Source organism: Peromyscus californicus, unplaced genomic scaffold (genome assembly GCF_007827085.1).
Source record: "Peromyscus californicus insignis strain IS unplaced genomic scaffold, ASM782708v3 Scaffold_14__1_contigs__length_90479793_seg_2, whole genome shotgun sequence".
In the NCBI taxonomy this organism is placed as follows: domain Eukaryota; kingdom Metazoa; phylum Chordata; class Mammalia; order Rodentia; family Cricetidae; genus Peromyscus; species Peromyscus californicus.
The window spans coordinates 3946826-3964859 of record NW_026294436.1 but is presented as its reverse complement, the minus strand read 5'-3'; the positions used below and the strand labels follow the sequence as shown (position 1 = coordinate 3964859).

The following is an 18034-nucleotide window of genomic DNA, read 5'->3' as shown; positions in this document are numbered from 1 at the left end:
AGCTGGTGCCCTCTTCTGGCATGTAGCAGAACACTGTATACGTAATAAATAAATCTTTAAAAAAAAAAAAAAAAGAAAAAAAGAAAGCGTCTCAGTTTCTGGCCAGTAGGTGGCGATCGAGTTCGCCCAAAACCAGTCACTGGGACCGGCTGTTCTTCCCTGCCCTTCTTCCCGCCTCTACTTCCGCTTCCGGGAGACGGTGGGCGCGTCACTTCCGGGCGCTCCGCGTGGACCGACTTGGAAGACTTCCTCCAGCATGGCGGTGTTAGCTGCCCCTTCAGAGCCGAGTCTGGCGCTGAACCCGCTGGAAGACTCCAAGTTTCAGGAGCAGCTGACGCAGATCCAGCAGCGCGTGAAAAAGGTGAGCGGCCGGGAGCGGCGGGGCGGCCGGGCTGCATGGGGAGCCGACCTCTCACGGGCTTGGAGACTACGGCTCATGTCAGGAGACTGAGGCCGGTCGGGAATCGGTGTGAGCGTTGGTCCTTAGGCCCTCAGGACTCACGTGGAGACACAGCGGTAGCACGCGTAGGAGCTTGGCACAACCAGATAGGCTTCCGCTTCGGCTCGCAAAGTGAGGGTTCCTGGGCTCCCGCAGCACTCGGAAGGTAGATACGTCCCCTTACGTTGGAGTGCTTAGAAGACGGAATTGACATCCCCAGACCCAGCACCTGGGAGGGGGAAGCAGGAGGATCGAGCGTCAGAAGTAGCCTGGACTGCATATTCAGACCAGGGTTAGCTGAAGAAAATAGAGACGTTGCCAGGCGGTGGTGGTGCACGGCTTTAATCCCAGCACTCGGGAGGCAGAGGCAGGCGGATCTCTGTGAGTTCGAGGCAGCCTGGTCTACCAAGTGAGTTCCAGGAGAGCTAGGGCTACGCAGAGAAACCTTACCTTGAAAAAAATTTAAAAAAAGAAAAAAAGAAGAAAGAAAGAAGACAGAAACATTACTTGTCAAGCTCTATTTGCCGACAGTGGCCCCTAACAGAAGTTTACATTCCCTTTGGTTTTTAGCATGAAGTGCACTGGAGAAAAAGAAGGTTGGTTTTTGTTTTGTCGTTGTTGTGGGGTCTTTTGGGGAGGGGTTTTTTTTTTTAATTTTTAAATGTCACTACCGGCCGGGTCTACTGTGGCCCAAGCTACCCTTACATTTACTGTGTGTGCAGCTGAGGCCTTGAACCCCTGTGTCCACTTCCTGAATGGTGGAATTACAGGCCCGAGTCACTCTACCTGATGGGAAACAAGCAGGTTAGAGTATGGTGACAGAGAAGTACAATCTGCATTGTGAAAGCTAACAACTGGAAATAGTTTGATTAGGTGTGAGTAAGGTGTCATCTACATTCAGAGGTAAAGGTCCCGGGTTCAGTGACAATGACAGACATTTGCTTGCTTGTCCGTTCACTCACAGTACAGCCAGCTCTCCAGCACATGTTGTACCGAGGCGTTAGACAACATTTTGTGGGAGTGGGTGAGTGTGGACGTGTGTGTCTATGGTGTGTGTCATGGTTCATTTATAGGTCAGAAGACAGCCCTTGAGAGTCTGTCTCTTGTGCTGTGGCCCCCCTGTGATTGAGCCATCTTGCTGCCCCAAGAAAGCCATTGGCAGCCCGACAGTTTTCCTTAAGGAAAGAGAGACATCAAAAACCTAGTTCTTTAATTACTGATGGGATAGACATATGAGTAGGTTCCTATACCAAGGGGAGGGAAGAGTTTTGAAAGTTTTGTTCCAAGCCAGGCAAGGTGATATATACCTTCAGTCCCAGTGCTGGGGAAGCATAGGCAGGCAGATCCCTACCTATCCCCTAAAAAGACTTTAGAATTAATAACCCTCAAAGGCCATGGTGGAGGCCTTTAATCCCAGCAGTCAAGAGTTAGAGGCCAGCCTAGTCTACATAGTGAGTTCCACTCATGCCAAGGTTCCAGAGTGAGACCCTGTTCGGAAAAGTATACACACACTCACACAAGTTTTGGTGCACCTTGAGTTTGTATTTTTAAAATGTTTATCTGTTGTTTTTGTCCTCAGCAGAAGAAGGGAGAAAATCTTAAGCCTGGAGTCATCTTTCTGGGCCACCTGCCATCAACACTTAATGAAAGCCACATCTATGACTACTTTACCCAGTTTGGCACTATTAACAGATTTAGACTGTCCAGGAGTAAACGGGTAAGATGATTTATCTGAAATCAAATGTGTGTATTTTTGTTTTTCAATTGTGTGTCATCTTTTGTATTTATAGACACAACATTGTCACCTACAAAGTTCACACTTAAGAACTTTTCACAAGCCGAGTATGATAGTGCACGCCTTTAATCCCACCACTGAGGAAGCAGAGGCCAGCAGATTTCTATTAAGTTCCAAGCCAGCCTGGCTTATGTCATGAGTTCCTGGTCAGCCAGAGATACATAAGGAGAGCCTGACTGTAAATAAGTAAATATAAATAAAATAGCTTCACAAGTTGCGGTGGAGTCACAAGAAAATAAGCTTGGCATAGTGGCGCATACCTTTAATCTCAACCCTTGAGAGGCAGAGGCGGCAGAACTCTTGAGTTTGAGGCCAGCCTCAGCCCCCTGTGTAACCAGGATTACAGATGTGGCCAGGCTGCTATGTTTTTTTGTTTTTTTCCGAGACAGGCTTTCTCTGTGTAACAGCCCTAGCTGTCCTGGAGCTTACTTTGTAGACCAGGCTGGCCTTGAACTCTAAGAGATCCATCTTCCCCCCCGCCTCCCAAGTGCTGGGATTAAAGGTGTGCGCCACCATGCCTGGGCACACTGCTATGTTCTTAATTAAGCAACATGCGTGTGACAAATAGGACTGCCCATGAAACTCCAAAGAGCAGAGTCCAGGACTGGAAGCCCAGAGATGGCCTTCCATGTGCCTTTCTGGGGGAGCTAAAGGAGGCCAGAAAATCTGTGTTCCAGGTTGTAACTGTCTTAGTTGTTTTCTTTTTGTATAACAGTTCCAGGGTGTGCGGAGTGGGGTTGGGGTTAAAGTGATAACCGTGGCATCTCCTGAACACCCACAGGGGCATGTTAGGAGCTTGGTGATGTGTTTGATTTAACTATTCCTTTTGTGGGTTTTCTGTTGCAGACTGGAAACAGCAGAGGGTATGCCTTTGTGGAGTTTGAGTCTGAGGATGTTGCCAAGATAGTTGCAGAAACCATGGACAACTACCTTTTTGGTGAAAGACTTCTATCATGTGAGTGCTCTGACCTTCTAGCATGAGGGCTGTTTCTATACTGATGGGATTAAACAGTTACTTGTGGGACTTGTACTCAGGAAGAAGAGCCAACCCATCCTTAGTGGGTGATTAAAAAGGACTTTGCTGAGGAAATACTCAGATTGGAAATTGATACAGTTAAAGCCTAGCATGGTAGCATGAACCTTTAATCCTAGCACGTGGGAGGCAGAGACAGGTAGGTTTGTCTCAAAGAAAAGAAAAGAAAAGAGGGAAAAAACTGACGTTATAGAGAGGCATGAACCAGGTAAAGGGTGGGAGTGCAGACCGACAGCATCCCTGACCTAATGGATGGTAAATGCCAAACCAGAGGTGACTGGTGTTTAGTTGTTGGGAATGTGAGGGAACCAGACTGGGGGAGAGATAGGCTACAGGTCAGATTCTTGACACCTGTAAAACTCAGAGTTTATTCTGAGGTCTGGGTACAGTCCATTCATGGAGTCTAAACAGGTTAACACCAAAGGTAAAGAATCCCATTTCAAAATGCAGACTAAAGGATGTTGGATGGCACGCTGGCTGCCAGCCTAGCTGCAGGTTCAGAGAGGATCTGAAGGAAACAAGGCAGACCGTGGTAGAGCAGAAAACCACATGCTCCACACAGACGCTCATCCAGACAGACACGTGCATTCGCTGTACACAAGGCAAAGTGTAGTCGCTAACTTCTGTGTTCCATCCCAGGACGCCTGTAGCGTCGCCATCCAGATCTCTGTCCTTGGAAGCCTACCTACACCCATGGTAGAGTGCCCTGCCCTAGGACCGGTCCAGAGGTTGACAGGGCTTGCTGTAACATTGTTCTCCCAGTTCCTTCACCATGAGAGATGTTCTCAGTGGCCTGATAGGGTGCCATGCTCAGTTGTAAGCATGGCTCCTGTTAGGGAAAGTGGCTGGGCAGGAACTTAGGAGGACTGGTCTGACTATTGCCTCAAATCATTAGCCCACCCAGGATAGAATGGGATCATCCCAGCCCAGGAGTATAGCTTAGCTGGTAGAATGCTGGCCTAGCATGCATAAGACCATGGATTTCATCTTTTATCAACACGGACTGCATCTGGTGGCACAAGCCTTTAATGCCTGTACTCAGCATTAAATGAGGATACTGGAGGATCAAAATTTCAAGGTTATTCTAGGCAAAACACGGTGTTGAGAGTTGGCTTAGACTACGTGAGACCCTGTGTTAAAAAGGACAGACAGATGGCTCAGCAGGTAAGATGCTTGCTGTGAAACTGTGACAATCCGAGTTCAATCCCCAGAACCCACGTAAAGGTGGAAAGAGAACCAACTTCACAAAGCTGTCCTCTGGCCTCCACGTGTGTTGAGGCATGTGAGCCCACACACATGCGTTTGCATAGACAATAATGTTTGAGTTTCTAAAAGGTATTTTTCTGCCATGTAGTTAGTTCATACCACAAGAAATGGCCCTAGGGAAAGTATAAAATTAAAGTTAAGATCCTTTCTTTTTTGCTTTTTGTTTGTTTTGTTCTTTTTATATATAGGTAAATTTCTGCCGCCAGAAAAAGTCCATAAAGAACTTTTTAAACAGTGGAATGTTCCATTTGAACAGCCATCATTTCCAGCAGTGAAACGCTATAATCAGAAACGGGGACATTTGCAAATGTTGAAGATGGAATGTCGGTTTAAGAAGAAGGAAAAATTACTCCGGAAGAAGCTAGCTAAGAAGGGGATTGATTATAGTTTCCCTTCATTGGTAAGTGTCCTTTTCTGAGTTTTCTTAGTGGTTTTTCTTAGGGGTGGGGATTCTACCTCACTAGTTTGGCACAAATCTATATGATTGTAAAGACTCTGTTCCAGTACTTCTCATATGCTAGGATTTTGGTTTGTTTGGGTGCGTGTGGTTATTTTGGTTGATTAGTGGCCAGGTTAGAGTCTGCTCATGCTAGGCAAGTAAGTGGTCTGTTGCTGAGTACTTGCGTAGTTCTGTGTGTAAGGTTTTCACTAAAACTTCAAAACACCAGGCTGGAGAGATGGCTCAGAGTTTAAGAACACTGGCTGTTCTTCCACATGTCCTGAGTTCAATTCCCAGCAACCACATGGTGGCTCACAACCATCTGTAATGAGATCTGGTGCCCTCTTCTGGCCTGCAGGGATACATGCAGGCAGAACACTGTATACACAATAAATAAATCTAAAAAAAAAAAAAACAAAAACAAAACAAAACAAAACTGAAGCACTACATTGTGGATTCTTTTTAATGTTTGTGGTACTGAGGATGGAACCCAGAGCATTGAGCATGCATCATCCAACCCTCCCACTCCCAAACACTGTCCCCCTTTTAGAGAAAAAAAAAATCACTGAGTTGCATGGCCTGGTTTGAACGAAGTCTGTAGCTCAGGCAAGCCTTTATCATAGTTCCTCCTGCCTCTTGAGTTCCTGGGTAAATAGATGGGCTTATAGCCCCACAGAGGCAGCTGTTACTGTTGTGCCTGTTAAGACTGGGTCTTTTGTTCCACGCTGGCATCAAACTTGTTATGTAGCTGAGGATAACATAGAATTTCTGGCCTTCCTGCCTCTGCTTCCTGAGTGCTGGAATCCAGGTTTATACAGTCCTGCAGGTAAAAACTGGGGCTTTAAGTGTGCCATTTTATATAAACTATATCCCCAGGTCCCTGCCACCTTTTTCCCTAAAAATAATTTCCCACCTGTGTACCAAGTGGGTGCCAGGTGCCCTCGGAGGCCAGAAGAGGGCATTAGATCCCCTCAAACTATAGTTTACACTTGTGAACCATCATATGGGTGCTGGGAATTGAACCTGGGTCCTCTGAAAGAGCATCCAGTGCTTTTAATTGTTGAAGCATCTCTCTAGTCCCCAGCATTTTGTTTTTTAAACCGGAGTCTTGCTACATGATCTATGCTCCCCACAAATTGGAGATCCTTCGGCTTCAGCCTTCCAAGTGCTGTGATTATAAACATGTGATACTCACCTGGGTTATAGCAAAGCCTTTGCCCCTGGTTTCATTTGAACCATTTGGCAATTGGACATTGGATGTTCAAAATAGGCATTCAGCTACAGCATATCATATAGCTGATAAATATGCAAATTATTAAATTCTTAATACTTATTTTCAGGTCTTACCTAAACTGAAGAAGGGGACTTCAAAGGACACCCTTAGCACTCCTAAGAATGCTGAAGATTCCAAGGTTACCCAGGTGAGATTGGCTTGATAATGGCTACCAATTACTGAGGAAATACAGAATGTTGTGAGATGGCGTGGAATGAAGGCACTTGGCACCAAGCCCAGCTACCTAGTTCAATCTCTGGATCTTATGTGGTTTGAAGAATAGAGCTGACTCCTACAAGTTGTCCTCTGACTTCCTCATACAAAAAGTAATAATAAAAAAAAAATGTAAGGTGAATTACCTAAAAAAAGGAAGTAATTTCTGCTACTTCATTTTTTATTAAGTTGGTGTGTGGGTGTGGGTGTGTGGTGTGTGTTTTGGAGTTGTATTGAGGGATTTTTTTGAGATCTAGTGATCTTAATGTAGCCCAAGTGAGCCCCCAACTTACAACATAAGTTCTAAAGATGCACTTCTCATCCTCCTGCCTCTCACATCCCTAGTGCTGGGACTGTAGGTTTATGCCACTATAGCTGGTCGCTTGCAATGTGGATTCTTTTTTTTTTTTTTTTTTTTGAGACAGGGTTTCTCTGTGTAACAGTCCTGGCCATCCTGGAACTCACAGAGATCCTCCTGGCTCTGCCTTTTGAGTGCTGGGATTAAAGTTGTGCACCACCACCGCCCGGCCGCATTATGGATTCTTAAAAGCTTAAAATCGGGGTGGAGAGATGGGACAATGAGAAAGAGCGCTTGCTATGCAAATATGAGGACCAGAGTTCAGATCCCAGCCCCCACACAATGCCAGGCCTAGCTGTGTGTTCATGTTCTGTACATGTCTGCACCCCAGGGAGAGGGGGGATGTGTATGCATGAAGCTGGCCACCAACCTAGCTTTGGGTTCAGTGAGAGACTTTGTCTTAGGGAAATAAAACAGCGATGGAGCAGGACACCAGGACCCTTCTGACCTGCAAGCTTGAGAGCCACCATGTGGGTACTGGAAATTGAACCTAGGCCCTCTGGAAGAGCAGCCAGTGCTGAGCCATCTCTCCAGCCCCTTGAGCTTCATTGTTATGACATTCTAGTTACAATTCTGCTTTGTGTTCTTTTAAACTGGAAATAGTCATAAAGTCAATATTAGAAGGAGTCCGTTGAACATCAGTTCTGCGACAGGTTTTGAGAGTGTGTAGGTTGGACTATAGTAACTCCAAGAACAAGAAGTGACTCATCAGGGGTGTTTCTCTGGCTAAGTCCCTTGCTAGTCAGGAAGTGAGATGAGGAAACTGGCTGGACTTTTCCTCCCCTACAGTAGGAAGTACCAGGTATCTTTCACCATAAAACAAACAAGAATGTAGGTCATAAGGGCTGCACCTAGATTTTCAGAAAGTCTTTCCTCTTCTCTTAGATGAATCTTGAGATTGTTTCCATCTTCCCTAGAACCTATCAGCCTTTTTCCAGAACACGTAGTTGGGGAAAGAAGGCATCTGTTCCGGGGCTTTAGACTTTCAGAAGCTAGGTGTCTGTTACCTCTTTGTCCCAGTCTTTAACAGTCAGAGAAGTATTGTTCTGGGGACAGGGTGTGATGTGTCATCTTGGCTGGGATTATAGCAAAGCCTTTTCTCTGGTAGCATGAACTAAGTTAAAAATGGGCATACAACTGTAGCATGTGCATGTAGCTGAGAAATAGGCAAATTGTGTAATTCCTAACCTCTGTTTTCAGGTTTCACCTACCCCAAGAGAAAGGCTTTCAGTTGTACCTAGGAAAAAGGAGAAGAAGATGAGGAGGAGAATTGCCGAAAGCATTCGTAGGAGGTCTAAGAATTCTAAGAAGTCTGTGGACAGCGAGGTGAGTGTGCCTCATGTTTTGGGAGCCAGTTACTGTAGACAGAGTTTGAAGGAGGAAAATCAGTCTCTGCTGTTCTGTTCAGTGGGGCTGAGTATTTGAGTGAGTATTTGAGGTTTTCTGTTTTTGATTATTTGACACAGGATCTCATGTCATGTAGTCCAGGTAAGCATCCAGCTCACATTGTGGCCCATGCTAGCCTAATTTCTGATCTTCCTGTCCCTGCCTCCTGAAAGCTGAGGTTACAAACCAACCATCAATTTGGCTAGATACCAGATTGAATCTTGTGACATTTTAGTAGATCCCTAACTAGTGACTTAATTTTGTATCTAATATGTCATAATAAAGTATTCCCAGTCCAGTGAGTTGCATACTAAGTTTGGTAAGCTCCTAAACTCTTTACCGTCTTCAGTTGTGTCAGTTGAAGTAAAAACAGGCTGAAAATAGATCACGTGGTACAACTTAAATTTAGGAGGATATTGGTGGTGTTGGGTGGTCATTCCTGATAGATAAAGCTAGGAAGTCAGTGACATTGGGTAGTTGTTCTAGATGTCTGTTCTCACTCCTGGACTGTAATATACTTGTTGGTTTCAGGGTCCCACACCAATTTGTACACCAACATTTTTGGAGAGACGAAAATCACAGGTGACTGAAATCAATGACGATAAAGATAATGAAATCATTTTCAAACAGCCTGTGCCCACAGTGAACGAAGAGGGGCAAAAGACTCCAACACCTGCACGCTCTGTGAAAAAAAGACCAAGAAAGAGGAAGAGCAACCAGTGATCCTGAAAGCATTCTGTGTGCACATCTTCTAGGCAGATGGGATTTTGTTATAAAGGACTACTATATTTTACTAGGTGCAGTGACGTGCAAGCCACTGATGAGACTGTCTGTGCTAGTGAGAAAAACCCTCAGGAACTTGGATGTTTTTGCCCTCTCCTGTCCCGAGTTTGTATTCAGGCTTCCCCAGCTCCCTTAGTTTGCTCTGCCTGTGTTACATTACAGGCTTAACTACCATCAGCAGCCTTTGAGGCCCCCACCAGTACTGTTTTGACGGTCTATGTGGTGTTTGTGCACATAAACCCAAGAATATGTCGGGCTTCAACCTCAGACCTCTGAAACTGGAAGTTAAATACATGTAAGGAGCGGGAGAAGGCGAGTCCCAAGTTTGAATACAGATTTACACAAGTGCTATGAGGATCTGGAATAACTTGTTTTCACCCGTAATTAATTAGAGGTGAGCTAGTGAAAGTTTGACAGATCAGTTTCAGCAGTTACATTCAAGATTAAAACAGTGACCAAACTTTTCTGCAATTTATCTGTGTACAAGAGAACCTAAGAACTTTGCGGGGCGCAGCTGGGGAGAAATTTGTTCATCACCTGATTTTGTTTCTGTGCCCCTTCTATGCTTTTGTATTGCCAGTGCAGGTTTGTTGAATATACCTGTCAATCACCGGTGAGCATTCTTTTCATCCAGGTGTGGGGTGTGAGCATACATACTTGTGTGTGAGAGTACACAAGCCCAAAGCGGAGGCCCAGTGTCTTCTATCACTGTCCCTTACTCATTGAGATAGGCCTCTGTTTTATTTTCTTTTTCAAGACAGTGTTTCTTTGTGTAGCCCTGGTTGTTCTGGAACTCGCTGTGTAGATCAGCCTGGCTTCAAACTGCCTCAAGATCTGCTTGCCTCTGCTTTTCATATGCTGAGATTAATGCATGCATCACCACTTCCCAGCTTAAGATAGGATGCTTAGTAAACCTGACTTCAGACCATAACACAAGAGTACCTTGATGGCCTGGTGTTGAGTTCAGGACCTAGGTGAACACATTCTGTGTATGAGAGCCTTTCCCATTCACCAGCAGACACTTGAGACTTTACTACTTAGCTTTAGCTCCAGATAGCTAATGAATATAACTTAGAATCAAGGCAGAATGTCATGGCTTAAATGCCTATGATGTCTTTTGTATGTGCTTTAAGCCAAACTATTTCTTCAATTACTTTACCTTATTGTGTATGTGTCTGAGGAGGAAGAAGCACACACAGGCTGTGGCACATGTATGGAAATCAGAACAACCCTTTTGAGACAGGTCCTCACAGAGCTAGCCAGCAACTGCTGAGATCTCTTTTTCTCTGTCCAGAGGTGCTTGGAGGTTCTCACAGAGCTAGCCAGCAAGCCCTGAGATGTCTTTTTCTCTGTCCAGAGGTGTATCACATGTGGGGCGTTTACCCAACCACCCCCACAGTTCCCCAGAGTTTTCTTGAGTGCGAGCAGCAGGAAATATTAGATAGAAGGATTTATTGCGGGGAATCTTGCGGAGATAAACAGATAGAAAATAAAGGATAGCCTTGAGAGGGCCTGGAACCTATCCCAACAGGCCCCAACTCTCTCTGCCCCAGGGTTTTTATAGAGACGCCAAGGGGTGGAGCAAAAGACCTCCTCCCCCAGCACAGCCAAGTGCAGACCATCTCAGACACCTGCACTCAAGCCCAGTGGTCCTAATCATCCTCTATGCGGACCTGCTGGGTAAAGCAACGAGGAACCCGAGAACGGGCTCCCACAGGTCCCCCTTTCTTAATATATAAAAAATAACTATTAATGGCTTACAGCAATCTCCATAGCTGTTACACCTCCCAATATGGAAGTAGAGGATGATAAAGATGGCATTTCTCTTTTGAATTAGGTCCAAGGTGACTACAGCAGTCTTAGCTGTCTCAAGCCCTTTCTAACCCAAAAACTCTTAAGGCAACTACAAACTTAAAGAGTCCTTTAGCTTCATCATTACCATTAACAGGTTAACATAAATATTGCTATACATAGTCACAATTCTCTGAATCTTACAACTCAAAGCAAACTTTTTTTTTTTTGGTTTCTTTTGAGAAAGGGTTTCTCTGTTGTAGCTTTGCGCCTTTTCCTGGATCTTGCTCTGTAGACCAGGCTGGCCTCGAACTCACAAAGATCCACCTGCCTCTGCCTCCCGAGTGCTGGGATTAAAGGCGTGCGCCACCACCGCCCAGCTCAAAGCAAACTCTTAACAGAACCATTTGAATTAGCATATGTGGTGCTATATATAGTTAACAATTTTCTCCGTCTTACAACTTTAACTCTTATTTGAATTTTCTTGCTAACAGAACACAGGAAAAACTTCAATGTATTCACATCAAACTTAAATATTCCTTAACTCCACAAAACCAGGGTGCATTAATATCAATAGGGTAAATATAATTTCTGCAAGCATAATTCAACCTCATAACTCCTCCTTTTCTTTATAATTTTTTAAACAAAATCTCAAACCTAGTTAGAAGAACCCAAACTCATACAATTCCTAGAAACCCATATTGAAAAGCAATCTTCTCAATCTAACCATTAACACTTTGAAAACTTAGCAAAACATCCAAAAGCAGTCTCTTAATATACCCCATTTGCATTTCTTACTAACAAAAACATGACATTAACCCACTCAAACAACTTTTGAAATTAGACTAAGGAATATTAACTCTCCCCCTTTTCTTTACAATTTAAGCAAAATCTCAAGCCTAGTTAGACAACCCAAACTTTTCCATTTAAACAGTTCCATTTGTAACACAAAACCAGTTCTGTAAGTAATTTCATTTTTACATAAACAGTTCCACAAAATTCATGAATCACCAGTTAATAAAGCATATATGCATACACAAAACTGCATCTTGATTCTAGGTAGAAATAAATTTCTTCATTTAAATAGTTCCATTTTTAATCCAATTCCAGAAAACAGTTCCTAGGTCATTACTATAAGTAAACTCAAAATTTTCCCATTGCAAAGAAATCTCTATTGTTCATTTCATTCCAGTAGTCCCAAAATTCAAATGATAAATTCTGGTACAAGCCTTCCAATATGAAGAAATCCATAACCAAAATCTTTTTGTAGTTTTATCTCATTTTAAGTTCAAAAAGTTCAAACCATTTTATTCAAATTATGAACCAAATTATTAAAAAATAAATTCTGGTATCAGGCTTTCACTTCAAAATTTGAAGAGACGTTTTTCAACCAAAACTTTTTGCAGTTAACAATTTTTGTTCAAACAAGCGTCTCTGAACTTATTCTCAAGTCAGAGACCTTTTTAGGTACAGTAGTATTCTAAACCGCACCGTTTTTGATGTTCGCTCAGGTTTTTCTGTGTTGCGTCGATTTTCCACGGATCTCAGCTGCGGATGCCTTGTGCTGGTTCTGGCGTCCACCATTCTTAGCTTCTTAGCGGCTTCTGGAACTTTTGAAACCATTCCGACTGCCTACTTTGCGGTCTACTGGGAAACTAACCTTCTGTGTCTCGGGTTCTTTCACCATATACATTAGGAATAGATTCATATTTAACATTTACACTTTTTTACAAATTCACATATAACATTAACATCTACTTATTTATACTCTTTAAGGGAACTATAGAAGTACTTTAGCAAATATATTTCTTATTACTTCTTATATACTTCTTATCTTATTTCTTATTTAAACTTACATTTACAACTAGTATCTTTACTTCTTACAAGCTTATTACTACATGTCTTAAGACTACCTTAAATATTTCTTGCAAGCTTATATTCTTAAAGGAACTTTATAGATCTATTTTGCAAACTTATACAGGGCTACCATTAGCATATATTTAACTTAGCAAACACCTAAAGATTTCTTAACACATATCTAACAAGAGAATTTTTACAAACTCACATCTTATTTTCATCTTTTTCTATTTCTTACTCTTAATTATTATTACTATCTCTATTAGACAGATTCTCTTAACTAGACAGGAAGTACGTACATCATTTCTAAAGTTTAGAGTTTATAGTCAGCTTTGCTACAAAACACTGGGATTTAGTGAGTGTTGTTATAGAATTGTGATAGTTGTTGCTAGGGGACTGTAACCTTCCTAGGATGACGCCACACTCCAAAGTTGCCAGTTCTCTCAGCCATTCTGGACCGGCAGAGATGCACTGTCAGCGGTAGACGGTTTGTAACTAGAGGCTGTCCCTTCACCCAAATTCATAGTAGTTCCCCTAAGTACTTCAATTCAGACAAATGTTTCTATTACAGCAGTACTCTTGGTTTGTTCTACCGAAAGACTTCACTTCACTCTGAGGGTGAAATTACCATATTTAGCTGCTGTAAAGCTCTTCGCCAAATACTGCACAGCTGTTAGGTGATATAAAGTATTTTTCTAAAGGAGCTAGTAAAGCCACAAGTGGCACAGCTCCGAACTGTATTTAGTATTTTCACTTCATTAGCTTTAACTCCTGATGTTATTTGCAGCTGTAATATTTAGCATTGTTTTTTTATAAGGAACTTTCAGGTGTAGCAACTATTTTTTTTAAGACAGATTTTTCTGAAGTTTGTTCCCATCTATAAAGCAGTCATTTCTTTTTTGAATGCCTGTTTCTTATCCCTTTAATTAGATTTGCAAAGGAATTACTCATTGCAAGCAGTTTGTTCAAAAGGCAAATAACTTTTTTAATTTCAACATAAGTTTCTTCATATCTAAGACAACGTTCAGTGTATAAACTGCTTTCTCTTGCTTTCTTAAGGATTTTAAAGTGGCTTGTTTGCTCTTAAAGGTAGCTTTTTGTCATCCAACTGCCGCAAAAACTTTGCACAGCTATTAGGGTAAATAAGGCATTTTACCAACGGAGCCCCAAACCACGAAGCACCTAGTTCCATATCCTTTCAATTTTTCATTGGAACTGACACTTAAACTCCTAGACGATTTTCCTCCTTATTCTTTTAAAAGCTGTATTTTAAGTTTACCAGGAACGTATTTTCGAGCTGACAGAAGTGTTTCAGGGCAATGTCGCCATCTTTAGCGGAAAACCTACCTTTCCCAGAATGCATTTCCCTTATATCAGTCCATAATATTATCAGTCCCTTAAATCAGTCCTTTATATCATTTCCCTTATATCAGTCATTTCCCATAGTTCTTTTTGGGTCTGAGAGTCAACTGGTTCTTTTGCCAGACTTGCTTACAAATTCTTGCCCGGGAGGTTTGAACAAAGTTTTTTGCTTTTGCAATGGGAGATTTGAACAAGCATTTTACATATTCAATTATGGGACATTGGGAGATTTCTATTCTCTCCTTTAACAGGTGTCTCTCCTTCATCAGACACCGGCCCCCAAATCAGAACTGCACCTGCCTCATTAGCGTGCATTGAGGCTGGCATTTCTGATAGCAACTTTCCTCGGGGCTTGTATTTGTCTTAGCCAGTCAGTGAAAAACAAAAGCATTTACAACATCTTTTCCATAGCTCCTTCAGAGAGATTTTCTCCCACTGATTTTATTCTCATTTTGCTTGTTCCTCCCTTCCCCAGATGCAGAGCTTCAGGTATCTGTCTGCCGCTCTGTTCCTCTGCTAGCTGCTTTTGGAGGTAGGGGCTTTTTTTCTCCTCCCAAATCTGCTTCAAATTCTGGCAGCTTTTCACAGGTCATGTATTTTCTGGGGAGGAATATGTCCCTTCTGTTTCTTTGGAGTCTTTTTCCCAGACAGTTCCCAGTTTAGTCTCAGTTTATCCCCTCTACCCCAGAAACAGTTTCCGACACTACAGTGGCGGCTTTCCCTGCTACTGAAGGTAGGGGCTTTTAAATGTCCGTTTCTGTTTTCGGGGTCTGTGTGGTTTGCGTACAGACTGAAAATCTAACAAGGGAGGTTTTTGCCATTTCTAAACTCCCATTAGGACAGGTGTTTTGTCTCATCAGGCCTTCACCTGGCCCAGTCCCCCAGTGGGTTGTTTTTGCTTGTCTGGGTGCTCAAGGACAGAGCTTATGCCAGAGGCAATCACCCCTTAGGGCCATACTCCCTCATCTCACCAGGAGTTAGTTGAAACAAAGCTTTTCTCAAAGAGGTGCTTTCTCTGACAGAAAAGAAAGCTTTACTCCTGGATAGTTCTGTTCTGCCCTGGCTGGGCTCTTTCCCCAGACAGCCTTCTGACTCAGCAGCACAACTGCTTCAGACACAATTCAGCTTTACTATTTTCCCAGAAAGGTTCTTACTTTGATAGAAAAGCTTTTTCTCAGATTTTTTGCAGCTGTGGACCTATCAACCCAGGACTTTTAGGAAAGCAGACAACTGTGCTGTTCCCACTGGCTTTAGCTTTGGTTGTTCATTAGCAGTCTTCCCCTGGGTCCTGCACCTTCCTGCCTCAGCTCTGTGCTCCAGGAAGTTTACCACTGCAGGAACCCTAGTATCCCTGAAATGCACTCCAACTCAGAGATGCTGGCCAGTCGCCTCTGGGTTTTTGGTCAGAAGCGAGGATACAATGCTTCAGGGGATCTTTGCATTAGGACGATTAGGAGCACCTTTTCTTTCTGAAACGCTCACTCAAACAAAACCCTTGATGCTTCAGCTCGGCTATAACTGAAAAGCTTGGCTTTTTTGCTTTTCCTAGTAGAGTTTCCTGCCCTTTTGGGCTCTCTGTAGCTCTTTACCCACACTCTCCCAAGCGTTTCCCTCAGGGTACTCTGACCCACTGTCTTTTACTTGCTTGAAGAGACAGAGCTTAGAAGAGAGGTTTTTAGGAACTTGTCCCTGCCTCCTGCATTGCAGGGAGGATTTTTTTTTTTTTTTTTTTTTTGGTTTTTCGAGACAGGGTTTCTCTGTGTAGCTTTGCGCCTTTCCTGGAACTCGCTTTGGAGACCAGGCTGGCCTCGAACTCACAGAGATCCGCCTGGCTCTGCCTCCCGAGTGCTGGGATTAAAGGCGTTCGCCACCACCGCCCGGCTGCAGGGAGGATTTTTAAAGCTTGAAAGAACTTAGGTTTTGCTGTCTTAAGAGGTTTGTTGTTTTCCCTTAGAGCTAATCACAGTTGGTCCCCATACTAATATCTTCAGGTGATTCTAATTTTTGTCCTTCTGAGAAAGTTAAAGGCTTTAGTTTTTAAGTTTGAGAGCTTTTGAGAAAGATTAAGCCTTTTTAGAGAGTTTTTCTTCCCCCAAATTTTTCCAAGAAAAGCTTTATAGTTTAAAAGATTTTTTTTTCCCCCAGGAGAAAGACCAACTTTTCCCAAAACTTCCCAACTTTAAACTTTGACTTCTTACACCCCCATTTTTGCCTCAGGGAGAAATCACTTTCTCCCGCTGCTTGGACTTAGGATTTCAGCTGTCCCCAGGACAAAAGCTTCCATAGGAAACTTTTTCTTCCCCATAAGCTCAAAGAAGAGCTTTTTTCCTATCCGTAAAGCCCAAAGAAAGATTTTCCCCCATTTGTATTCAAAGCCCCCAAAGTTAGAAAATTGTTTTTCTATCTAGTTGCCTTACTTATTTTTTTCCTACACAATCTTACACTTCTAAGTTTTTTCCTATACTATATTACTACCCTATACCTTATACTTATTTTTTACAGATAGAAATTGAGAAAGCGATAGAAGATAGAAAATTTTGACAGATAATTTTGCGCTGCAGCATCGGACATCCTTCCAGTCCGCTTTCCTTTTCTTTCGAGGATAAAACCCCTGCCTCTCAATATATATATATTATATATATATTTTCCATAACACCGGCATGCCTTTCCACTGGCAGGGCTGACTCAGCACTTTCGCCAAAAACTCTGTAATAAAACTATTATTTTCCTTTATCTTTAGTCCCTATTACTTTGTCTTTAGTCCCTGTTCATTTGTCTTTAGTCCCCCCTTTTCTTAGTCCCCCCTTTTTTTCTTTAATCCCTTTTTTTCCTTTTTCTTTAGTCCCTGTTCATGGCGCCATTCTGTGGGGCATTTACCCAACCACCCCCACAGTTCCCCAGAGTTTTCTTGAGTGCGAGCAGCAGGAAATATTAGATAGAAGGATTTATTGCAGAGAATCTTGTGGAGATAAACAGATAGAAAATAAAGGATAGCCTCGAGAGGGCCTGGAACCTATCCCAACGGGCCCCAACTGTCTCTGCCCCAGGGTTTTTATAGAGACGCCAAGGGGTGGAGCAAAAGGCCTCCTCCCCCAGCACAGCCAAGTGCAGACCATCTCAGACACCTGCACTCAAGCCCGTGGTCCTAATCATCCTCTACGCGGACCTGCTGGGTAAAGAAACGAGGAACCCGAGAATGGGCTCCCACAATCACCAAGCCTGTTTCTTCTATATCCATCTTATATCCTCATGCTTGTGTGACAAAAAGTACTTTACTGTGCTGTATTCCCAAACCTATTTGTTGAAACAGTCTCGTGTTTCCAAGGCTCCCTATGACCCTCCTGCATCTGTCTCTGGTATGTACCACCTTACCTGGCTTCTTCTCTTCCTCTTCACTCTACCACTGAGCTGTATCCTCAACCCTATGAAGTGGTTTTTAGATAATGTTTTGGAGTTGCTGTGAGGAGACACCATGACCATGTCAACACTGATTTTGGGGGGGTTGGTTGGTTTTTTTGAGACAGGATTTCTCTGTGTAGCTTTGGAGCCTGTCCCTGAACTTGCTCTGTAGACCAGGCTGGCCTCACACTCACAGAGATGCACCTGTCTCTGCCTCCCAAGTACTGGGATTAAAGGCGTAAACCACTGCTGCCCAGCAGACCATGGCAACTCTTATAAGGGAAAGCATTTAATTGGGTGACTTAACAGTTCAGAGGTTCAGTCCATTATCATCATGGTGGGACATGGTGCTGGAGAGGTAGCTGAGAGTTATACATCTTACGTAGGGAACAGCAAGTGAACTGAGACACTTGGTGGTATCTTGAGCATATATGAGACCTCAAAGCCTGCCTCTACAGTGACACACTTCCTCCAACAAGACCACACCTACTAATTAGTGCTGCTCCCATTTTTTGTTTTTGTTTGTTTGTTGCGAGACAGGGTTTCTCTGTGTAGTTTTGGTGCCTGTCCTAGATCTCAGAACTCTATAGACCAGGCTGGCTTTGAACTCACAGAGATCAGCCTGGCTCTGTTTCCCAAG

General features: G+C 43.2%; 1 protein-coding gene across 2 annotated transcripts; it reads left to right on the top strand.

Annotated features, from left to right (window-relative positions):
• Positions 1 to 208: 208 nt before the first annotated feature.
• Nifk (nucleolar protein interacting with the FHA domain of MKI67) lies at positions 209 to 9597 on the top strand. Of its 2 annotated transcripts, none has more exons than XM_052736721.1 (7): positions 209 to 361; positions 2022 to 2156; positions 3081 to 3189; positions 4722 to 4933; positions 6313 to 6393; positions 8017 to 8142; positions 8734 to 9597. In XM_052736721.1, exons 1-7 carry the CDS (start codon positions 257 to 259, stop codon positions 8923 to 8925), a joined length of 960 nt encoding a protein of 319 aa, XP_052592681.1. In that variant the 5' UTR covers positions 209 to 256; the 3' UTR covers positions 8926 to 9597. The 2 variants fall into 2 exon arrangements, with proteins under 2 accessions (XP_052592681.1, XP_052592679.1); XM_052736719.1 differs by having other exon boundaries at positions 210 to 361; positions 2019 to 2156.
• The last annotated feature ends 8437 nt before the right edge of the window (positions 9598 to 18034 follow it).